Below are 26,103 nucleotides of genomic sequence, written 5' to 3'. Positions count from 1 at the left end.
GGCTGAGGAGGGTGGATTACTTAAGCTCAGAAGTTCAAGACCAGCCTGACCAAGAGCAAGACTCCATCTCTACTAAAAATAGAAAAACCCAGGCAGGAGGATTGCGGATCGCTTGAGCCCAGGAGTTCAAGGTTGCTGTAAGTTATGATGACACCATGGCTCTCCTCCTAGGGTGAGTAATAAATAAAGTAACATAACATAACATAACATAACATAACATAACATAACATAACATAACATAACATAACATAACATTAGTGACAATACAGCATGATACTTTTGGCAGCCACATTTCAGGTATATTTATAAAGCTAAAATTTCATCATGAGAAATTTTACTGTAATGAAGGTCTCATATAGTCATATGCCACATAAGAACATTTTGGTCAACAACAGACTACATATATGATGGTGGTTCCATAAGATTATAATGGAGTTGAAGAATTGTTGTTGCCTGGTGATTTGTGTTAAAAATGGCTGATAGTATTCATTACAATAACATGTTGTACACATTTGTAGCCTAGGAGCAACCTTGCCATGTGGTAGGCTGTACCTCCTAGGTTTGTGTAAGTGCTGTACATACTCTTTATGATGTTCTTTCAATGATGAAATCCCGTAATGATGCATTCTTAGAACTTATCCTTGTCATTGATACTTGGAAAAATGATTTCTAAGTGCTTTGCTGATAGTATGTAAACTCCAGTATGATAATACAAATGAGATCAATTCTTAGAGTTCTTTAAAATGGGATATAGCCCAAATAATTTGGGAATGGAAAAGTAGGAAAGCTTGCTTTTTTTAGCCTGAGAATAAAGAGAAACACGAAAATTGAATTAGCTGTGTATTTCAGTATTTTAGATTTCCATTGTCTAATTTTTGATGTTTTTTGCTTTATAACAAAACTTTTTTTTTTTTTTTTTTGCGGTTTTTGGCCGGGGCTGGGTTTGAACCTCTGGTATATGGGGCCAGTGCCCTACTCCTTGAGCCACAGGTGTCTCCATATAACAAAACATTTTTTAAAAAGCTTGTTTATTTTGTAACATTTACACTGTTGTGTGTGTATAGGAATTCAAAAAACAAATTTAAAGTTTGACTAAAGCAAATCAGGAGTGTTTTTTTAGATAATGTTTTTATTCTTTCTAGCAGCATTTTAAAAGCACAATGAATTATAGACGTGTTAGACTGTAAACTTCTAAAGACTAGCACTATGACTTACTCGTATTTGTTTTCCCTTAGAACTTTATATACAGAAGGCCATGAGTAGTTATTTTTGATTGAATTAATCTGTGGTGAAATATTTGCAGCTTGTTTTCTGTGCCTTTTCAGTTGATAAAAAGCCAGAAAAATATAAACTAAAATTTATTTAAAATTGTGTTTTCTTTTAAAGAAATAATTACATTTATTTCTAAAATGTGAAAAAAAGGTAACAGTCACTTAGACTTTGAAAAGTCTGTTTTACTGCAATATTGCATTATGGGGTGATTAGTCATTTTTATGAAAGGCTACTTTAAAAAAATTTGTTATTTATTGATTCATTTACTACCAATATAATCACCATTGTATTTATTACATTTGGGTTTATTCAGGAATGGAACATTAATGTAAACTGAATTACATATGTATATCAAACTTAAAAATTGAGTTTTTTATAGGAAAAAAGATAAAGTATGTATACATTTAATTTAATGAATTCTACCCTAATGATATCTTTATTTTATAGGAAGGAAAACTGAGACATAGTTTGTTGCCTTGTCCCGAGTCACATGGTAAGTTTAGAGATCAAAATTAGATCCAAGAATTTGTGAATCCCAAGTTTCATGTTTCAAAATTTGATGTTACTTAAAGTGATTCATAAAATTGACTGATGTCCTGTGTCAGTACTTAGGTGACAATTTACAGAATATCAACTCTGCAACTTGATGGGCGACAACCCTTTTCAACCAAAAAGTAAGTGTTGCTGCCATGACTGATACTGGTATTTATGGCTTTTGTATAACTTTGTTTCAGGAGAAAGCAAGTGGGGACCATTTTCTTAAAAGTAAAAACACTTAAGGGCGGCGCCTGTGGCTCAAGGAGTAGGGCGCCAGTCCCATAGGCCGGAGGTGGCGGGTTCAAACCTAGCCCCGGCCAAAAAAAAAAAAAAACCACAAAAAAAAATAAAAACACTTAAAATTGTTAAAGGAACAAATGCTCATATAAAAACTAATAATGTAAATAAAAAAGTGAGTGAAGTAGACATGAAGTGTTTCCTCCCTATTACCAGAGGTAATTACTGTTACCAATTTGTTATATGTGATCACATGTTTCTTCTATGTATAGACAAAAAAACTCTTTCTAAAAAATTATGCAGCTATTATATGTCTTTTGATTTAACAGTGTATCTTGGCTATATTAATAGTGGCTATGTCCTGTTAAAAAGAACAAATGAATATTATTATTTTTATTACGTGTTAGTTTGCTTGAGGTTCCCTAACAAAGTACTACAGATGAGGTGGCATACACAATGGAAATTGTGTAATTTTTCTCTCAGTTCTTCAGGTCTAAATGTCCAAAATTAATATGTGTAGGGTTGGTTTCTTCTGAGGGCTGTGAGGAAAGGGTTTCAGGCCTCTCTCCTTGGCCATCTTCATGTATCTTCACATAGTCTCCCCTTCTGTAGGTGTCTTATGTCCTTATCTCCTCCTCCATTAAGGACACCAGTCATTTTGGATTAGGCCCCACTTTGGAAACTTCATTTTAACTTAATTACCTCTCAAGACCTTTTCTTTAAATATAGTCACATTCTGAGATAGTAAGAGTTAGGACTTCAACATATGAATTTTGGGGAGATACAGTTCAGCCCATAGCATATACCAACTGGATATAAATGATACTTTTTGTTATTAGTGAACAGGTCTCCTTAATTGTTTAAAGTTAGACATTACCTACCTAACTTCACCTAGTCCATAGATTATTAATCCGTGCTATGTGCCTTCTGTCCATCTAATATGTAGAAGGAAATATACTCCCAATGAGCTCAATTGGGCCTTGGTTATATGAAATTAAGACACATGAAAAATGGTGAGCATTTTGAGATTTAGGTTAAATCTTTAGACTGTCAGGGGAGTTTAGAATTTGAAGGAAAGTAAAACTTTATGGTTTAATAATTGAACCAAGAGTTAGAAGGAGCACGGAGATAATAGTTTGTTCAGTGTCTGCTTGAAGTTAAGTACTTTTTATGGCATTTTCTTCAATCTATATAATACTTTTATCAGGTAGATAACATACACTTATTATAGATGAGGAAAATAGATTCAATTAATTTCTCTAGAGTCAGATGATTAGAAATAGTACAGTAAAGATTTTAATTATTCAATTTGATATCAAGTCCATGCTCTCTTTGCTCTAGACTGGAATGATACAATACAGGTGAAAAGGAAGGATGTTCTAGGTAGGAGATGCATTATAGATAATAGCTCTTACAGTATATAATGAGGGTGGTGTTTCAAGTGTTTAAAATATGCAAATGCTAAGCTGCAAATTGCCACTGAAAATTAGTATTTTTAATTATTTGGCTTGAAGAACTTTATAATTAGTAAAACAGTATGGTTAATGAATGGAAGGATCAGTTCCTGATGTTAATGACATTTGGGAAAATGGGAAGGCCTTTTTCCTTTTTTTTTGGTAGATGGACTACTAAACATTTAAATAACATTAGGCCAGGAAATGATTTGAAATGATTCGAATGATTTGTCATTCAAATGTCTGATTTGTCCTGACGGAATAAGCCTTATCATTTTCCATATTTTATTCTATTATCTCTTCCTTGGCTTTCTGGCTCTCTTTGTCCTTGGCTTTCTTTAATCTGGTTCAGTTTTTCCAGTTTATCTAGCACTTGTTGCTTCCTATTCTTAGTTTATTACTTTTTTATTATTAATACATTTTTTAATAAATAATGGTTAGGCATAATCCTTTTTGTAGGCATAATCAATTATATTCCAGGTATATGACTGCAACTTACTTTGACTAGATTTGACTTCCCACATTTTCTGTCCACTGTAAATAACTACTATTACCCATTATCCATCTAAATTTTACTAGTTTATATTTTAGTAAGCTCTTAGTTTACCACTCTTGTTACTGGGTGTTGACTAGAAATATCTATCCAGAAATTGCTACTAGGATTATTAAAGTAGAGTATTATACAATGTGTTACAGAATGTTTCTCTTTTTCTTTTTGAAAATAAGGTTTACTTTTCTCCTCTTGAAAATTAGATAATTCAAAAATGGCAGAACTCTTTATGGAATGTGAAGAGGAAGAGCTGGAACCATGGCAGAAGAAAGTAAAAGAGGTTGAGGATGATGATGATGATGAGCCCATCTTTGTGGGAGAGATAGCAAGTTCAAAACCAGCAATTTCAAGTAAGCATTTACTTTTAGTGAAGCCAGATTTTATTTATAAGGTATTGTTTCTAATGGATAAACTTATAAACTGCTTTAGAGGTACTTGATGTCCTTGTTTCACTGTGAGGAGTTGGGGATGAGAGATTGGGTGGGCAGTAACAATCAGGATGAGGATATGACTGGGGACTTGAGGAAGGAAGAGATTAAATATAAGATGTGAGAAAAGAATATTAGCTGGTGATAGTGGAGGTCTTCTGAGAGTGGAAATCATAATTTTTGGTGGAGCTAAGTAATAGCTTATTTATGTTTCATTTTTTTCTATCTTAAATTCAGAAGCACAGAAAAGGAAGGATTTGGAATGCTTTTCTTAAAATTGCAATGTCATCTATACATGACTATAAAATGTACAGGCAGTGAATGATTGCACAGTTTCTGGCCAGTGTACCAACAGAAGCTGTAGCTTCTGACCACATTCATCTTCCAGTAACTCTTATATATATTCATAAAAGAAAAGGGCATTGTCCGTAGCCGCTGTACTTGGAACACGTAGTAATTGGTAAATTTAAATCCTTACGGCTTTTTAGCAGAACAACTTGGTACCTTTATGGATTATTAGCTTTTAGTTAGAGTAACTGGACTTGACCTTATTATAATGTTAAAGTAAAGATGCTGATGACACTTGTTAAAATGTCCACTCAAAATGTATGATAGAGTGCAGAGAAATAATGTACACATTTCAGGGAGAAAGAGAAAATAGATATATTACCATTTCATTTACATGTTCGTTTTAAGCCAGGAGAAGTTACCAAAGAAGGAATGTACCCAGCATAATACATATATTTTTTAATTTAACATGACTTTGCTTATAAGTGTTATTACAAGACTACTTTAAAATTTTCTGAAAGCCTAGTTCTTACTTTTATTGCCTCTAAACTTAGAATGGCACTTTTGTTTAGTTTTACCAGAGGAAAAATAATTTAACCAATTGAATATTAAATAACATTCCCTGTGGCACATTGTAATCTCTCATGGAGGGCTAAGTGGAGTGCCTCTTGGATTATAAAATGAATAGGCATGATGGCGTGCATGTTGGTGATAACAGAAAATAATATTCTTTTAGTTATTGTTTCCTAGTCAGTCACTGATTATTTTATATTGAATATTATCCTATTGCAAAATTATTAATTCAAAATCTTTTTGAGAACATGACAGTTAAAATTCAAGTTGATTTGTACTTACTATAGATGACAATTAACAGTATTCAACTAAACAATGTATATTAGTTTTAAAATAATTCGTTTTTTTTTTGTAGAGACAGGGTCTCACTTTATGGCCCTCGGTAGAGTGCCGTGGCCTCACACAGCTCACAGCAACCTCCAACTCCTGGGCTTAAGTGATTCTCTTGCCTCAGCCTCCTGAGTAGCTGGGACTACAGGCACCCGCCACAACGCCCTGCTGTTTTTTTTTTTTTTTTTGGTTGCAGTTTGGCCGGGGCTGGGTTTGAACCCGTCACCCTCAGTATATGGGGCCAGCGCCTTACGACTGAGTCACAGGCGCTGCCCGTATTAGTTTTAAAATAATTCTTTAAAGAAGGGCATTGACTCTATTAGAATTTCTTTTCTGAAACATTAGGATGAAGAATTTAAATAATTTTATTTTTGTTTGGCATGTAAGCCATAAAATATTTTAACATACAGAATATCAGTTAAATGTTTATAATGGACTGCCAGGAAGGAGGGTAAAAACTTGTTATTTTTGTAGATTACAGCCATAGTTATTTGATGGTTTGAGTAAATATTTAATCTTGAATTTCTGTGTGAAAACAGTGTCAAGTTGTTTGAACAGATTTTTCTCCATTAAGATGTACGTAGTACTTAATTGTAGAGCATTGTATTGACATTATCAGAAGACCATATTTTTGTGTGAGCTTTTTACTTTATAGAATTACTTAATGGAATCTTTTCTACTATGAGGGGAAAAAAGAAATTTTTACATTTGGTAGGGTTTTTTGGGGGGTACTTTTTAACCTTTTTCCCAACCAGAAATTATAGACAAATCCTCACTCTTTCAAATTTTAGTTTAATAAGCTAAATGTTACCTGATTTACATGTGTGTATGAGTAAGGAACTTTGATCCTCAAAGGCTCAGATAATGGTAGATTTGAAACTCTTTAACTAAGATACTCTGGTTAATTGTCAGTTCATTTTAGTCTGAAATCTCTTGGTTGTTTCCCTTTCAGATGTAAAAGTAATGGTAGACAGTCTAATGAGATGCTTTGTAAGGAAAAGGTGGAAGTGGGCAAGGCTTTGATTTTGAGTCATATATGACACTGTTATCATTAAAAGAAAGATCTATGCTTATAGGTTGTATAGAAATATAGGGTGCCCCAAAAGTTGGACCCGAAGTTGCCATATATAGGGAAAATGGGAAATTATAGCTAAGTGTACCTTTATTTGTAAAATATTTGTTGCACAATTTTACAAAATATTTTCTCTGTTGTTCACCTCTTTGTATAGTGACTTTAGAGGTGACTTTTGATACACCTCTAAATATATATGTATTTGTATATTTGGAAAATTTTTGTTTATTCTGTAGACTGTTTCTTTGCTATGCAGAATGTTTTGACTTATATGTAGTCAGATTCTGTTACCTTTGGCTTTTAGATTTTGAGGCTTTTGTTGTTGTTGTTTTGTTTTTTTGAGGCAAAGTCTCATTCTGTTGCTTTGGGTAGAGTGCCATGGCATCATAGCTCACAGCATCCTCAACTTCTTTGGGCTCAAGAGATGCTCTTGCCTCAGCCTCTAGAGTAGCTGGGACTACAGGCACCTGCCGCTATGCCTTGCTAGATTTTCTGTTTTTAGTAGAGACCGGGTCTGTCTCTTGCTCAAGCTGGTCTTAAACTCCTGAGCTCAATCAGTCCACCTGTCTTGGCCTCCCAGAGTGCTAGGATTACACATGTGAGCCACCTCACCCGCCCAGATTTTGAGTTATAATGAGAAAGATTATTCTTATTCTGTGAAATAATTAATGCTGATAATTTTGTGTCTTTTGTTTCTTTAGTAAAAATATGTGTTTAAAATTAACTGTATTCTTTAAATCAATGTTAAGTTATATACTCCTTCTAGGAATCTGTTTTCAATTCATGATTTTTATTATCTTAGTGCATATTTCATTTAAATAATACATTTTAAATTAAATATAATTTTTGCAGATATTTTGAACAGAGTTAATCCCAGCTCATATTCCAGGGGACTAAAGAATGGCATTCTCAGTCGAGGTACAGTTTTATTCTACTGTTTTAAGTTTAAAGTGCAATATTTTGACACAATTGATTATATAGAAATATATTCAATATATTGTGTTTTTTTTAAAAATACAGGCATTACTGCTGCATTCAAGCCTACAAGTCAACACTACACGAATCCAACATCAAATCCAGTGGCTGTCTCACCAGTAAACTTTCGTTCTGAATCTAGAGCTTCAGATAGTTCTGTTATTGTTCAGCCTTTTTCTAAACCTGTAAGTGTTTCTGAAACTACACTGTCAGCTCAGGTGTATATATCAATATCAACAATGCCTCATTCAAATTTTGGACTGTCATAAGTAGTCATCCAATAAAAGCATAATCAGTATCAGAAAATGTCACTATCTTTGTGATAGCTCAAGCAATACTCAAAGTAAAATGCAGGAGCTACCACCCAACCTGTTAATAAATCAGGTAACATGCTTAAATTGGTACAGTACTGAAAATGTTGCATCAAAACACAAATAAAAGTATAATCAGTAATAATGATTGCATAATGGCAAAATATTTAAGATTGCAAATTGGGCCAGGTAATCTTAATTGGGAAAATTACCAAGAGGCTATTGTAGCTTTTTATTCTGACAGTGTTCCTTCATCGTTTATGTATTTAAAAAAACTCATAACAAAAAGTAATAGATAATGATAGTAGTTAATATTTATTGAGCTACCAATATGTATAAGGCTTTGTGGTAAGTACTATATGTAAATTAATCCTGTTTAAGTCTTAAACATCGTTATGAAGTAGTTGCTGCTATTATCCCCATTTTATCGTTGAGGAAACTGAAGCTTATACAGGTTAAATGATTTACTCAAAATCGCATAGCTGGCAGATGATGGATCTGGGATTAACCTATAGTTAATCCAGGCTAACCTATAGTTCATGTGTATATACACATATACATACATATATGTTGTATATGAATGTATACTTTTTTAAAAATGAAAGAATTGCCTTGGTTTAACAGTTCTCAAAATGTCTGCAGTTCCCTGCTGTTCCCCAAGACTCTTTCCGGGGCTTAAGAGTCAACACTTGTCATTTTAATCAAGATTATTTGCCTTTTCAACTGTGTTGACATTTGCACTGATGATATCAAAGCAATAGTGGGAATCAAGGTAATACCACCAAACTATACTCGTAGTTTTTGTGTTAGTTACTCATTATGCACTCACAGTAAAGAAATATTCTACCCGTACTCAATTTTCTTTTCTTTCTTGTTTCTTTTTTTTTGAGACAGAGTTTCACTTTGTCACCCTGAGTAGAGTGCCATGGTGTCAAACTTACAGCAATCTCAAACTCAGGCTCAAGTGATTCTCTCACTTCAGTCTCCCAAGTAGCTGGGACTACAGGCGCCTGCCGACAGAGAGACAGAATCTCACTCTTCTTTTTTTTTTTTTTTTTTGAGACAGTCTCACTGTGTACCCTGAGAAGAGTGTGGTGGTATCACACCTCACAGCAACCTTAAACTCTTGGGCTTAAGCTATTCTCTTGCCTCAGCCTCCCAAGTAGCTGGGACTACAGGCACCCACCACAATGCCCAGCTATTTTTTTTGTTGCAGTTGTCGTTGTTTAGCAGGTCTGGGCTGGGTTCGAACCTGCCACCCTCGGTGTATGTGGCTGGTGCCGTAACCACTGAGCTACGGGCGCCAAGCCTGTACTCAGTTTTCTTGATGAAGTATTAAAATTCGTTAACTCCCTATCCTTGAATATCGTTATGTCTTTTAAGATATTCTGTGTGGTGAAATGGGGAGCATGCATAAAGTGCTTGTGTGTTTGAAGTATGATGATTATCTTGAGTAAACACACTTAGTGTGATTGAATTGTGAGCTAAACTACCTATTTTTTTTTTGCAGTTTTTGGCTGGGGCTGGGTTTGAACCCGTCACCTCCGGCATATGGGGCTGGTGCCCTACTCCTTTGAGCCACAGGTGCCGCCCTAAACTACCTGTTTTTTAAGAAAGAATTACACCATTTTTACTTCAACGAATGACTGACAAACAATGGTTTATTAGTTATTTATTTGTGTATATCAATATTGCTGTAAACTTACATGGCTTAAAACAACATATACTTATTTTTTTTTTTTTTTTTTTTTATTGTTGGGGATTCATTGAGGGTACAATAAGCCCTTATTATCTGTCAGTATCCCATTTTCTTGGCTTAGCTAGATCCTTTGTTGAGAGACTCAAAAGGCTCCATTCAAGATGTGGTCCTTGAAGTTGTAGTCTCATCTGAAATTGCTGGGGAAGTATCTACTTTCGAGTTCACCTGGTTGTTGGAAGCCTTAAGTTCCTCAAGGGTTGTTGGACTGAGAGTCTCATTTTGCTGGCTTTTGGCAGGCTGCTTGTTAGGTGCATCCTCCAACATGGCTGCTTGCTTCCTCAAATCAAGAGAGTCCTTTGCTTAGGTAACATAATCATGTGCACAAAAGTGAATATATCCTGTCATCTTTACCATATTCTGTTGGTTGGAGACAAGTCAGAGGTGCTATTCAACACTCAAAGCGAGAGAATCACAAAGGACATGGGAGCCAGGAGCTGGGGATCACGGTAGAGTCTGTTTGCCATACATTGTTACTCAATCTTGAATGTTTGTCAGATATGATACACACTCAAAACGGAAATAAGCGAACCTATAACTGAAAGGAAAAAAAAATAGTAATAATTCTTGCCAATGGTAAAATTTTAGATTCCAAGCAAAATTTTATCTGTCACTATGATCTTGTCAGCTTTCTAATATTTGAAGACTTTTCTGATAGGTAGTGGTATTAATGAATATATATTTTTTATTAAATCATAAACGTATAAATCATGTATACATTAATGCATGTATGGGGTACAATGTGCTGATTTCATATAGAATTAGGAGCATTTACATCACACTGGTTAATATAAACCTCATCTCGTTTACTTAATTATTGTGTTAAGACATTTATATTCTATACTTAATAAATCCGATAAGTACCCTTGCATTATGCACCATAGGTGTGATCCCACCATTCACCCTCCCTCAATCTGACCCCCCCTCCCCTGCTATACCCCTCCTTTCATCTTGAAAAATGTTTTTTTTTTTTTAATATTGTGAATTATGGGTTTGAACCCGTCACCATCCATATTTGGAAGATATGCACAATTTGATGAAACCATTATTTTCCAAATAACCCGTGTATATGTTAAAAAATTATTCATGGGTATTAAGAACCATTTAAAGTCTAAGATAGACCAGTGATTTTAATGGAACAGAATACAGAAAGTTCAGGGATGTGGATTTAGATTTTGCACTGCAACAAACGTTTAAGTAAGTACCAACTTTTGAGTTTTGGTATGGTATCAAATAGTATATTGAGAGTTACCTTAAAATGCTATTGAAATACTTCCTTTTTCATGTGCGTAAAAGAAGCCAGATTTTTCTTTATATTCTTCACCAAAGTAGTTGTCCTAGCAGATCGAAATCAGAAGCAGTAAGCATTTTTGATTAAGCTAGACATTCAAGAGATTTGCAAAGATGTAAAACAATGTAAAACACTAATTCTTTTTGTGTTCACAAATCGTTTTTCATAAATATTTATGTTAATTGTAATGGGTTTATTACTATTGAAAAATGAATACATTTAAAAAAACTTATGTGTTTTAATTTTGAGTATGGTAAATATTGATAAATATAACCAACATGGACAAAAATTCTTTTTGGGTTTAATGATGTTTAGCTGTATAAAGGGGTCCTGAAGCCAAAGATTATGGTACTATTGTTTTGGAGAAAAAATTTAAAATAGGTTATTGTTTAGAAAGAATAATATAATAAAGGCGACTGCTGAGTCTCTGTCTTGGGCCCATAGGCTGTTTCTAATGTTTTTAATTATGTAACAGGTGTTTCTGAAGATGGGCCGCTACCCAGAATGTAAAAATTCTTAATTATTAGTTGGAATTAAATTAATCCAGTGGTTTTCTCATGCTTAGTAGAAGCTGTTTGGCATTTGAGAGACACAGAAGCCTGGAAAACTTCATTATTTGATAGTTTGATGGATAAAAATCTTTCTAACATTGAACCTGGAGAGGAGAAAAAAATATATAAAGCAAGGGTTCGTATCTTTGGTGTTATAAAAGATGAAATAAAAATGAGAAATTTCTGACTCAGAATGTTTTGTTTCTGTGAGATAGTCTTGTTTGTTTCTGAGACAGAGTCTCACTCTGTTGCCGTGGGTAGAGTTCTGTGGCATCATCATAGCTCACGGCAACTTCAAACTCTTGGATTCAATCAGTCCCTTGACCTCAGCCTCCCAAGTTGCTGGGACTACGGGCATCTGCCACCACGCCCAGCTAGTTTTCTATTTTTAGTAGAGATGGGGTTTTAGTCTCGCTCTTGTTGGTCTCCAACTCCTGAGCTCAAGCAACCCACCTGCCTTGGCCTCCCAGATTGCTTGGATTACAGGTGTGAGCCACCAAACCCATGGTATAGTCTTTAAATCAAAGCACCTCAATTAGTGATTCCGAATCCGGGGGTTCTTTAAGGAAAAGAGATTTTGCCAATTAATCTAGGTGAGGCCCGGAAATAATACCTTTTAAAAAAACTCTCCAAGTGATTCTATCATGCAGGCAAGGTTAAGAATGATAGAGATATATTCTGGTATGAACTGAGAATCCTGTTGAAGGGACTTTTCTCTGAATTTGGGAAGCTATTAGTTTTAATCAGTTATAATTGATAGTTTTTTATTTTATGTTGTGTTTTTTGTGTGGTCTTACTTTTTCGAGGAGTATCTTTGTATCAACATTTCTTTCATGTAGACAGAGATGGGATATATTGCCATTACTGTTAATCACTTGTAAAGTCAGTGTGATAGAGCTTGAGGGCCTGGGCTTTGTAATCAGTCAAACCTCGGTTCTAATTCCACCTCCGAGAACCTTACTCAACCACATCTATCTTAGTTTACCCATTTATAAAATGGGGAATAATAATAGGTCTTCATTAATACTGCTGTGATAACTACTTGATATAATACATGAACTGTGATGAGCAAGTACATGGAAAACATATAGTTATGGCTGGTATTTCAGTATGAAAGGTAAATAACTTGAAGTTCAAGTGACTTGCCTAAGGCGACATTGTTAAATAAATGTTCAGGTCTTTTAAATCCCAGTCTACTGCCTATTCTACTGTTAATTATTGTATTTATTCTCTCTGAACTATTTTATAAGACATTAAAAATTCCCTGTTGGAGACTTATTTTACCGTTATTTATTGAATAACATGTTATCTGCTCCCTGAAAGTGTGGTAGTTCATTAATCAGAGTTGTTGTTTAGGAAAATATTTGACACTATTTTATTATACCTCTGCTAAAGAACTATTATGGAAAATGCAAGTGAATATTTTCCGTTTTTTCAAGTGCAGATATTTGGAGAAAATACTTAGTAGGGATTGTGTTTGGTTATATTATAGTTAAATCAGATGGTATTATTTATTTCTTTTTTCTTTTTATTTTTTAGTACTGCATATTAAGGCTCAAATGCCCTGTCTGCCTGTTAGGCCTCTAATTCTAGGACTGGTTTGAGTTACTTCAATAACTTATTCCCAGGGTTTCTTTTTTTTTTGTTGTTGCAGTTTTTGGCCAGGGCCGGGTTTGAACCCGCCACCTCTGGCATAAGGGGCCAGCACCCTAGTCCTTTGAGCTACAGGCACTGCCAATTCCCAGGATTTCTTAACAAATTCATGTTAGTAACAAAGCAAACTTCTTGAAACCTAATTATTTCTTAATTTATAAACCAATGTTTCTTTTATAAAATAATATGTATTTTGAGGGAGAATTTAGAAGAGAGAGAATACCTCTCTCAGTACCATATTGTGTATGCAAGATGCATATTGCTCTTTTTTCACTAAACATTCTATTTTAAATCCTACTTGGAACAGCTTATCATTGGATATTTCTATAAAAACATGATATTAATGATCTCCTGATAGTTTATCCATTTAACCATTTTCTGCTTTGTACAAAGTGACTTTTTCCCTTTTAATTTTTAAGCATTCTTAAACTTAGAACTTTTGCTTGTTTATTATGACATGTATTATAGAATGGCCCAAAAGTCACTCTGAGAGCTTACTTTCCACCGAATGTCTTTAGTAAATACATTTAGTACATTTTGTATGTATCAGTATACTTAATATGTAATAGTATTGGAGTATATATATCCCTATATAATATTGATCACACTTTTCATGATTATTATACTATATATATGCCTACATATAAATTTGTAGTTCTTAATACTTGACTACATTATGATTCATCTCATACTTTTCACTCTTCTCTAAGATCTTCCTGTTAGCTTGGACCACCCTTCCTCTGATGGAAGGGCTGAAACTTCCCTTGTGTCTCAAGGCTTTTAGAATTGTGACAGCTGGCCCAAATCACGCCTATAAACAGCCTCTGTTCTAAATCCTATCTGCTTGACATTCTTATTTCCTCATCCTACTAACCAGGTTACTTCATATTTGCCTATGCGACAGAAGATTTCCTTCAGCATGGCTTTTCTGTGGGATAATGGGAAGTGTGGGGGCGTGTTTCTTTTCATTCTGACCCATAGCTTTTACATTTCCAAAATTCATATCATGTGATATATTTATCCTTATTGCTGATGGACAATACCACAGACTGGTTCCCAGTTTGGATGTGGGTTTAGAGGTATAGAAGCTTTGAATATTTGTAGTCATGTCAATATGTTTTCTCTTTTCTTTTGTGTGAAGGATTTTCCAGATTCTATTACTTGCTCCTTGATGGCAGCACTGCCTGTTTAGAAGCCCTCTAAAATGTACCAATTCTCTTGATAATACTCTTGGTTTATCTTTCTTTTATCTTGAATAAGTTGGACTAGAATTTGCCCCCTATTTTAGTTTTTTAGTCAAGAATAAACCAGCTCTAAGTAATAGCTTGCTTTTAGGTTTAGTAGATAATTTTGACAAAGTAGTAATTACCTTGAATTTTTTAACTTAGTAATAATTGAATCACTAAAGGTTATTCTTAGAATATTGACGTACAATTAAATTTACTTTCATAACAGTTTATAAAGTAATTCTTGTATACTTAAATGAAATTACATGTTATATAATATATACATTATATAATAATTATATTAAAGTAATTACAACTATGTTGTATAATATTCTTCCTTTGAACTATTTTAACAGGGTTATATAATGAACTCATCACGAGTTGTATCTAATAAGTCTTCAGAGTTTCTGTTTGACTTGACTCAGGATGCAGGATTATCACATTACCAAGGGGGACCAACGCTTTCTATAGCAGGTTGGTTTTAGTACTTTTTCATAAAAATTATAAAAAGAAACTTGGTGAAATGTGCATATAGGATTGATTTTCTATTTTGAAGTCAATACCTTTGTGTGAAGTTTTTCATATATCATGAGGCAGAATGGCTGTAATAGTTCTTGAATGGTTTTCTTGGATGATTTTTACATAAAATCTTATTTAATAATAGAATATTTTATTTCTTCATATTAAATAGGTTGAGTAGCTTTGATATCATCACATAGAGCCATCATGGGCTGTAAAAACTTAAAATAATTACTATGAATTAGAGAAGTCTTTGGGTACTCCAAATACATTTAAAAATGTTAGTTTCTTTGACCAGTAGTGTGAAAAAGCATATGGTTATAGTTGATTTCCTAATTATGTTACTGTTTTCTAATGCAATAAATGAGTTTAATATAATAGTTAAATATGATTACAAAGTGGCTGCAATAAAGAAATAGTGATTTTTACATAGTAAGTACTCAGTAAAGGTCTGTTGAAGAAATAATAAATTTTCCCTGTGAAAGAAGATTTAAAGTTCTTTTAGTGTATGCTGTAACAAAGTTCTTCATTAACCTAAAATAGTCTATTATAAAAGAATTTTATCTAATTGACAATTTCCTATAATCAAGGCAATTACTCTTTGTATATTAGTGATTTGTATTTGAATACTTGACTAAATAGAGATGAATTTCTTGAAATTTTTATATATTTTTTACTAACAAAATCAGTGTGGAGATTTTATTTATTTATTTATTTTTGAGACAGACTCTCAACTTGTCACCTTTAGTAGAGTGCCATGGTGTCATAGCTCACAGCAACCTCAAACTGTGACTGGCTCCAGTGTGGAAAATTTACCAAATCCTCCCCCACTTATTCTTACAATAATATTAGTGCTTAATCTCTTTTCCCTTTTAATGATACTTTGTTTGATACTTAACTTTTCTGGGTGTTGCTTAATAAAAATCTAGTTCATAAAATAGATAAGAACCAAAAGAAACAGGGAGGAAAACATAGTGGTGGTTGGTCTGGTTTTACAAAGCCCATGGACTTCATTCATAGAAAAAGTCTGAATTCTTGAAACTTCTTGGGAGTAAGGACAGTGACTCCTATTCTCCTTCTAAGTTTTCTGTGTTAGCCTGAGCATTAAGTAGGAGGATTTGTAAGATGTGTGTTGGAACCTCTATTCTTAAGATTTTTGTAGTCTTTATTAAGTCACCTAACACTAACTCACATTGTTAAAATGGAGATTTTAATTTTTTTTTGTATAATGCATTCATTCTTTACATCTGGAACCCACCATGTGGAGATAAAAGTTTAATTCTTGATTCTTGCTTTACTTTACTCAGGACTTTTTTGATGCCTAATAAGATAAATAAAATGTGAAAATGCATTGTAAGCTTTACAAGACTTGACAACAAACAGTTGTTACGAATGATAATCATGAATGATATATGCTGTGTGTTCAGTAGCATAATTAACAGACTACTCTTTAGGGCAGTAGTTCTCAACCTGTGGGTCGCGACCCACAGGAACTGTATTAAAGGATTGCGCCATTAGGAAGGTTGAGAACCACTGCTTTAGGAAGATGGTGGAAGTTTGGAGAAGCTTGATCTTGAATGAGAATAGGATTTTTACTGGCAGAGGTAGAGTTGTTGAGGGTAGGTAATAGCACAAGCGAAACACAACAGAGATAAAAATAAAGGGTCTGAATTTAAAGCAAACACAGAGTGATTTTATTTAACCTTGAGATTAAAAATTCTCAATGTTAAAAATTCTTGTATTTGAGACAGTCCATTTTAGCTTGCTATATATTCAGTTGCATAATTCAAAATACCAGCACTTATTGGTTTTTAGGTAATTTATCTAAACATCTCACAAGAATGATTACCCAAACTCTTTCCCTCTTATCCACAGTGTATCTATTTATAGTAACCAAGTACTTTGAATTTGAGGGGATAAAAGCATATTTATGTTATCTCAAAGGATGAAACAGGAGCCAGCTAGTCTAATACTCTTATTTTCCTGGCATGTTTACTCTTCATAAAAAGCTGACAGGTGAATCTATTAAAATAATTGTTTTTTCCCCTGTAAAGTAAGATATAAAATATTTTGTTAGTAATGATAATACCCATTATTTATTACTGAGTGCTTTCTATGTACCACATATTTTGTTTGCTGCTTTAAATACATAGTCTTATTTATCTTCAAAGCAGCTCTGTAAAATGAAGTATTATATGTGCATAATTTATTTTACAAAAGAGGAAACCAAGGCTCTGAAATGAGTTAAATAAACTCAGAATATATATGTAGAGAGTGACAAGGTCTGGATTTGATTTATCTGACTTAAAAGCCCTGGAATATTTATAATAAATTTACTTTATCACTTTTAGTATACAGTTGGAAGCATTAAAATGTGCTATATAGATTTAGCACCTTTTTTCCAGGGTACAGCTGCATGTTATATTCTAAAAGGACTTTGCCTCGCCTGGTTATAGTCTGAAGATCTCCATTTCTCTTACAGTGCATTAAATAAGGCTAAAAATTATTTAGCTTTAAGTTAGTAGTTTTCAAATAGAAAAGGATTTTGAAGAATGAATGAATGATTACACTTTTATGCAAAAGTCTAATAAATAGAAAAGAGTTTCTCTGTCAGACATGCTCAATATATTCCCTAAAATGAACCCATTAAGTTTTGGGTAACTTGGCGCGTGAGAATCATTATATTAACTATTTCTCTTATATACCCTTTCATATGAACGAATAAAATATCCAAGATTAGTTATTTCCACTTTGTACATAGCAATAGATAGGGCAGTATCACCTAAAGCCATGAGAAAATAGGTTTATGTGGGAAAATAGGTGTTTTAAGTTGTTAAATAAAAAAGCATCCTAAGGGTTGCTCTAAATTTTTGAAACAAAAATTATTTTTGTTTTGTTTTGTTTTTATAAATCATCGTGCACTCAGTACATTTAAATATCAAAGGTAATTCATTTGCAGGAACTTAGTTTAGAATATACTCTTTCTTTTTTTTAGTGGGACTATTTTGATCTGGCATCTTTTATAATTATATATTTATTTGAAACTGTACTTAGAATTTTCTTGCACAGAAAGATTACTTTATAAATTATTTGAAAATATATATATATATTCCATATGTACAATTTCTTGACACCCTCGGGGTTTGGGTCACATCACATTTTATTATTATCATTTGTATGATAAAATAATTCAATTATATTACCTTTAATTTAACTCCAGAGTATTTTTATTTAGATGTAAACCCTACCCTAAAGAGTTTTAAAATATTTTCCTCACTATTTAAATCATTGCAGGTATGAATGAAAGTTCACTTTTGTCAAAACGTCCTTCTACTTCTGAAGTAAATAGTGTTAATCCAAAAAAGCCTAAGCCCAGCGAAAGTGTTTCTGGAGTAAATTCCCCAGCTGTATGCCCTTTACTTAAATCTCCTTCAGTGACATCTTCCCAGGCTGTGCCTTCAAAAGGTAAATATGAAATCTGGTATACCAAAAGAAATTATAGTAAGTACACATGAATTTTAGACATTGTTATAAATTTAAAAACTATCATCATTGGTTATTTACGGTTAAAAAGTGATGACTTTTGAATCATAAAAGTTCTGAATTTATTTTAGGTACAAATTCCTCATCAAGTCAATCTAAAAATGGAACACCTTTTCCAAGAGCTTGTCCAAAGTGCAATATTCATTTCAATCTTTTGGATCCTTTGAAAAATCACATGAAGGTAAAATTTTGAAAATTTAATTTTTAAAAAGGAATTTTTGCAAAACCCTTAAAATATTGATGATTTATTTACAGTAAATAATGGTTTATCCAGAATCTTTTCATATGGATATTTCTATGTAACTTAGGTAAAAATTTACATTCATTGTGATTATATAAGATTTTAAAATCCTTTTTAATCAAATTTAAAAAGTTAAGTTTGTATATATTATAATATGCTTATTCTAATTTTTAAAATAATGTATTAATCAGAATATTTTATTCACTAATTATGCTGTTGTTCAAACTTGTTATAAAAGAGGCATTTTATCATGTTTTATCTTCCATATAGCTTAAAAATTCTGTTATCTTATTTTTCTGTCCATGTTAATATGTACATGTCACATTGCACTATGAAAATCTGAGTTTTAGATTTTTAATTTTCAACAATCAGACCTAAATTCCAAAAGGTGGAACATTTCATGTGAAATAATTATTTTAACTCAGTCCATAATATAGTTCATATAATTATTATAACTTGACCATTTTATTGGTGTAGAAGGATCTTGAATTTAGGTTATTTGGTGCCTGTGACTCAGTGAGTAGGGTGCCGGCCCCATATGCCGAGGGTGGCGGGTTCAAACCCAGCCCTGGCCAAACTGCAATAAAAAAATAGCCGGGCGTTGTGGCGGGCGCCTGTAGTCCCAGCTGCTCGGGAGACTGAGGCAAGAGAATCACGTAAGCCCAAGAGTAGAGGTTGCTGTGAGCCGTGTGACGCCACGGCACTCTACCCGAGGGCGGTACAGTGAGACTCTGTCTCTAGAAAAAAAAAAAAAAAAGAAATTTTCAAAGTACTAAGGAAATATGAGTGTAGGTAACACTTTAAATACTTTTAGTAAATGTTATAGTATTCCACTGTGTCTGGGTAAAGGTAGTCTGTATTCTGTTTAGGTGCCCAGTATAAATGGCAGGAAAGGGGAAAAGACAAAGGCAATGTGGATTATGTGAAGAAAAGAAGGAAGGAGAAAAAGGGTGCAATGGTAAAGAAGTAACTTAGGAAAAGTTCTTGCTCACTATTTCAGAGATTGACGAATTTTTACTAAAATTCATCATTTTACAAAATGGTAGAAAATAAAGGAGCTTTAGAAAATTTCAAACGCAATTGTTTTGTTCATGTACAAAACTGTATTTGGTCACTAACTTCCTCCAGCTACCTAAGTGTAACCCTTGATAACTCCCCTTTGTGCTTTGGTCTTATAAGAAAATTATACTGTAAAGTGCTTTCAATTTATTTTTTATGTCTTGCATTATAGATGGAGAGAAAAAAGGCTGTTACCTATTTAATTTTTGGAATAGGTAATATAGTCATACGATTCAAAATTAAAAATCCTACAAAGGTATACAAGTGAAGAATCTTACTATCTCTTATTTTCCTGGTTCCCAGCATGACTCAAAGAAAAGTTTTTATTAGTTTGTTTTATATCCTTCCTGATTTCTTTCTGCATATTAGGATAGATATGAATGTTCTTATTCTCTTTCTACAGGGTGTCCAGAAGTTACCCTAAAGTCACTATACATAGGGAAAATGGGAAATTATAAGTAAATATACTATTTTTTCCAAAATATTCATTACAAAATTTTACAAAACATTTATAAAATACTCTCTGCATGTGGGCTACTTCTTTGTAAAATTTTGTAATGAATATTTTAGAAATAAAAATACATTTAGCTACAATTTTCCATTTTCCCTAGTTATGGCAACCTTAGAGGTGACTTTTGGGACACCCTATATTTTGTATGCAAATTGTAGCATATTGTTTATATAGTACTTCTGTATGTGGAAAGAATGGTAACCATTCTCCAAAATGTGACTTTTATGTGTTGTAGAAGTTTGAGATTACTTGTATTGGAAACAATGAAAACTTCATAACACATTTATATAATAGAACACTGTAAACATTTTAAAAGAAGGTTTCTCTGTTATAGATAATAACATGGGATGAGTTGTAAGACATACTACTGAATAAAGTTGGATAAAATATGAACAATGTTATGGGTTTATATCATAAAGAAACCTGAAAGAATCATTACCAAATCTAGGAAGGGAAAGTTTAAAACTCTTTTAATCTCTGAGATGTTTTACTTCCTATTTTATACATTTTATACATTTTTATGTATCAGCAAAAAATTTTAATATTTATAGTAACCATTTTTTTAAAAATGTGATTTTTTAGAATTTGAATGATATTTTGCTTTTATTTTAAGTAAATGGAAGGTAACTATAGCATAGAAATATTTTTTCCATTAGAAAAGTATTTAAAATGCAAGTCAGACATTCTACAATAATAAAAACTATCTTAAGACCATGAGTCAAAGTACTAAGCTTTAAATATATTATTTCATTTAATCCTTAGAAAATTCTTTGAGATAGATATGTTTCTCATTATATGGCCAAATAATTAGTGTCACTAGCATTCAAACTTCAGTTTCCTTAATGGGAAACTCCAAGCTTTCACAAATACTTTTCCCTCTTCCTTTTTGAGAATGAATGCGGTATTCCCTTTAATATTATGTGGAAACTCAGAAATAGGTATATTATTTCCCTTTTAGGATATGGAATCTGATATTTATCAACCAAAATACAGCTTATTAATTATATTATTTAGATTTTTGTATCTTTACTTACATTTAGTCTACTTGATCTGTTCTGAATTGAGAAACACTACATCTCAATCCACATCTTTCATTACCAGTGTGCTCTTTGATACACATATAGTACAATTTTGTTTCAAGGTTGTTGCTATTGTTTATGATATAGAAGAATCTAACTTTTATAACTAGATTGTGAATGCATTCTTTAGAATTTTGATGAATTATCCTTTTATTGGTCTTAATGCTTGTGCTTTTTTAAAAGTGCAAATTCTACTTTGATGTTAGGCTTACAACCATGTTTTTCTTTTATGGTTTCCATTTGCCTGGAAATCTTCTTTGTTTCTCTCTCTCTTTTTTAATTTTGTTAACTCTTCTGAATCACTTTATTTATTTATTTATTTATTTTATTGTTGGGGATTCATTGAGGGTACAATAAGCCAGGTTACACTGATTGCAATTGTTAGGCAAAGTCCCTCTTGCAATCATGTCTTGCCCCCATAAAGTGTGACACACACCAAGGCCCCAACCCCTCCCTCCGTCCCTCTTTCTGCTTTTCCTCCCCCCCCATAACCTTAATTGTCATTAATTGTCCTCATATCAAAATTGAGTACATAGGATTCATGCTTCTCCATTCTTGTGATGCTTTACTAAGAATAATGTCTTCCATTTCCATCCAGGTTAATACGAAGGATGTAAAGTCTCTATTTTTTTTTTTTTTTGCTTAAACAACAGAAATTTATTGCTCACAGTTCTGCAGGCTGACACAGTTGGGGATCAAGGCACCAGAAGATCTGGTATCTTGTGAGGGTCTACTTCCTTGCAGATGTCTGTCTTTTCTTTCTTTTTTTTTTTTATATTTCCAGGATAGATTGCTTTTTTTTTTTTTTTTTTATTGTTGGGGATTCATTGAGGGTACAATAAGCCTGGTTACACTGATTGCAATTGTTAGGCAAAGTCCCTCTTGTAATCATGTCTTGCCCCCATAAAGTGTGACACACACCAAGGCCCCAACCCCTCCCTCCGTCCCTCTTTCTGCTTTTCCTCTCCGCCCCCATAACCTTAATTGTCATTAATTGTCCTCATATCAAAATTGAGTACATAGGATTCATGCTTCTCCATTCTTGTGATGCTTTACTAAGAATAATGTCTTCCACTTCCATCTAGGTTAATACGAAGGATGTAAAGTCTCTTTTTTTAATAGCTGAATAGTATTCCATGGTATACATATACCACAGCTTGTTAATCCATTCCTGGGTTGGTGGGCATTTAGGCTGTTTCCACATTTTGGCGATTGTAAATTGAGCTGCAATAAACAGTCTAGTACAAGTGTCCTTATGATAAAAGGATTTCTTTCCTTCTGGGTTGATGCCCAGTAATGGGATTGCAGGATCAAATGGGAGGTCTAGCTTGAGTGCTTTGAGGTTTCTCCATACTTCCTTCCAGAAAGGTTGTAATAGTTTGCAGTCCCACCAGCAGTGTAAAAGTGTTCCCTTCTCTCCACATCCACGCCAGCATCTGCAGTTTTGAGATTTTGTGATGTGGGCCATTCTCACTGGGGTAGATGATATCTCAGGGTTGTTTTGATTTGCATTTCTCTAATATATAGAGATGATGAACATATGAAAAAATGGAATTATTTTAATTCCCTCACAGACCATCTAATATAGAATGTTTCATCAGTGATCTAACATTTCATATGTTGCAAGAGAGGAGTCGATGTTGTAATCTTAGAATTGGAATAGAGTTGTGTTTAGGTGTTCAAACTTTACGATGTTGCTCCTAATTTATAGGAAGCATTTAAGTTATAAAAGAAATACTTGGGTGGCTTGTTAAAAAAATATAGATTTCTGGGCCCTACCTCTGGACGTTGTGGTTTATAGGTTTAAACAACTACTTTTGATTTTTCTAATGCAGATCCTCCTCTCATTGCCCACTGAGAAAAACTGTCCTAGAAATATCCTACAACTGACAGTTACATACAATAAATAAAAGTTATATTGTATTTCTTTTAAAAAGCTCATAATGAAAGTATTTCTATGTAAGAACCAATTTATGTGACATCTTGATTTTACTTAGTAAATTTCCTCTTCCAGTATTTAGCATTCTAGATTTCAAAATGTATCTGTTGGAAGTTTGCAAGATGTAACTGATACTTCTTTTTTGTGTCCCATACGTTTTCTAGTACTTTATATCAGGGAATGGCAGGTTAGCTGTATTCAAAGTCCAATTCTAATCAGGCTTTATGAAATCTTGTATATCACTTCATAACTAAATATATATCAAGGCATATGGAACTACGTTTCCTTTCTATCTCGACACAGGTTTGAAATAGATTATTTTTTGGTAAATGAACAAATTTTTATTAGATATTCACATCTGAAAAGTTAAATTGCAAGGGAAAAGCTGTTTGATAGCTAACTCTAGGTTTTAGGGTTTTTCGTTTTTTTTGTTTTTTTTTTTTTAATTTTTTTCTGTTCATTAAAATATGGCTATGCACCACAAATTTTTGGTGACTATTTTTCCAGATATATTACCAAGCATAGTTTTACATTATCTCATCTCAACTGTAAACACAGATTTACTTTTTGGTGCATTTTTTTTAAAGACTAGTAAGACTTCCATTTTTTTTTTGTCTTTCAGTACTGTTGTCCAGACATGATCAATAACTTTTTGGGACTGGCTAACACAGAATTCTCAAGTATAGCAAATAAAAATACAACTGTTGATTCAGAAAAAGGAAAATTGATCATGTTAGTTAATGACTTTTATTATGGAAAACATGAAGGAGATGTCCTGGAAGAACAGAAGACTCACACTACCTTTAAATGCTTCAGTTGCTTGAAAATTCTAAAAAATAATATTAGGTATGTAAATACGTATTTTTATTTCTGTTTGAAAATTGGAATGCTACAGATATAGATGTTGTATTTTTCTCTTTCATTTTTCTGTGCTATTCTATGTAAATGATTTTAGCATGTCTACTAAGAACAAAGGCCTGTTTCTCTTACTGAAAAGCTTTCATCATTTCTTGTATTTTAGAGTTTGATTCCTGTATCTACTTGGTTGTGTTTCTTTCACATAGCTTAAGAAAGGATAATGTTTATTTTAACTTGACAGAATGAACTTTTCTCTATTTTAGCAGAGACATCAGAATTTTCATTAGATATTTTTAATTTTCTAGCTGTGTTTGAATTTTATTTATCTTCACATCACAAGAAGAACTTCTTTATGTCTTTCCAGTTTGATCCCCTACATACTAATCTGTTTAATGCTTAAATCTTGTCATTTATATTTATAATTTTTGGAACATTTATCTTGTGGGAAAAGTGATCTGTTTGAGAGTTTGAAAGACATATCTGCTTTGATTTTAAAATATAACACCTTTAAAAATTAGAGATTTAATTCCCAATGGAATTTTGAAGATTTTATGTACAAATGGTTTCATATTTAGGAGCTTATACTTTGTAATTCTTGAGTTACATTCATATTATAAAGCTGTCATTCTATGTATGTTTTGGTAATAACAAAGTAACAAGATATATTGAATGAATTTTTGATTGGCTAAATAGTCTCATATTTGTATGAAGTAAGGTTGTCTACTATTTTATTATGAAAAATTTCAAATATTTAGCAAAGTTTCAAAAATTTCACCTTGGACACTTGTACACTATCCATCTTGATTCTACCATTAACATTTTACTATACTTGCTTTATCATATGTCTCTTTATTCTGTCTTCAAGCTATCTGATTTTTTGGATCCATTTCAAAGTACAGTGTGTATGTGTGTGGGTAAACAAACATATACATATATGCCTTTTTTTTTTTGCTGTTTTTGGCCGGGGATGGGTTTGAACTCACCACCTCTGGCATATGGGGCTGGCACCCTACTCCTTGAGCCACAGGCGCTTTTTATGTCTGTTCTTGATAACTGTCATCTACAATTCACATTTTAATGCACCTACAGTTACTTCTGGGCCAAGCATTTATTTATTTATTTTCTTTTGAGTTCTTGGGTCCAAAAAGCAGCATACAGAAAAAACCTGAAATACACTGTGATACACCCCTATAATAATTCATCATGGTTTATTTATGGTACCCCTCTATAGTTTTCAAAGTTCTTTCATATATCTTATTCTAAATGAGTTTTCATATTTCTTTACCTTCTTTTATCAAGCTTTAAGTGCCATCAGTAGCTAAAAATCCTACTAGTTTGACAGAAAGAAAATTGCTTTGAGATATAACACTGAAACAGTATTACAAAAGAACTCTACCACTTCTTCCCATATTTTTATCATTTTAATCAGAAAATTATGGCAAAGTGCAAAGAAATGTGATTCATTGAATTAGTCTTTGTTATTCTTAAATATACATATATTACAAGTTATTTCAGCAATATTATGGCTTTTCCTTTAAGATTAGCCCCTTTAACATCAAACATGAAAATGAAACATTCCTTTTTGTTAGTTTCCAAAGACAGTTTTAAATGTATTGATTACCAGAATATTTAGACATTTTGAGCAAATTATATCTGATAACATGCAGGAATTGAGCATTTTAAAAAGTACTGATTGTTTAATAAATGTAACCTTAATAGTAAACATTGCATGACCAAAGAAGTTGAATGTATTACATAATATTTTGCCTTAACAGTAAAACTAGGAAGGCAACTGGATGTTTTTAGGGAATGGTAAACAATCGATAACTAAATGTTTCTTCTCTGCACCC

At 32.8% G+C, this 26,103-nt stretch overlaps 1 protein-coding gene across 4 annotated transcripts in view; it reads left to right on the top strand.

Annotated features, from left to right (window-relative positions):
• ZNF280D (zinc finger protein 280D) overlaps positions 1-26,103 on the top strand; it is a 92,880-nt gene that overhangs the window by 19,981 nt on the left and 46,796 nt on the right. For 2 of the 4 annotated variants that reach the window (XM_053594527.1, XM_053594530.1), the window contains exons 2-10: positions 1,720-1,765; positions 1,878-1,946; positions 4,254-4,400; positions 7,594-7,659; positions 7,762-7,901; positions 14,861-14,978; positions 18,318-18,488; positions 18,638-18,747; positions 24,018-24,241. In XM_053594527.1, the coding sequence (XP_053450502.1) occupies positions 1,919-1,946; positions 4,254-4,400; positions 7,594-7,659; positions 7,762-7,901; positions 14,861-14,978; positions 18,318-18,488; positions 18,638-18,747; positions 24,018-24,241 (1,004 nt within the window). In that variant the 5' untranslated portion in view covers positions 1,720-1,765; positions 1,878-1,918. Of the gene's footprint in view, positions 1-1,719; positions 1,766-1,877; positions 1,947-4,226; positions 4,401-7,593; positions 7,660-7,761; positions 7,902-14,860; positions 14,979-18,317; positions 18,489-18,637; positions 18,748-24,017; positions 24,242-26,103 lie in introns of all 4 variants that reach the window. The other 2 variants (XM_053594529.1, XM_053594528.1) reach the window with 2 other exon arrangements.

The sequence above is a fragment of the Nycticebus coucang genome, chromosome 6 (assembly GCF_027406575.1).
Source record: "Nycticebus coucang isolate mNycCou1 chromosome 6, mNycCou1.pri, whole genome shotgun sequence".
In the NCBI taxonomy this organism is placed as follows: Eukaryota; Metazoa; Chordata; class Mammalia; order Primates; family Lorisidae; genus Nycticebus; species Nycticebus coucang.
The sequence above is the reverse complement of the archived record's forward strand: the minus strand, read 5'-3'. Positions and strand labels throughout refer to the sequence as shown.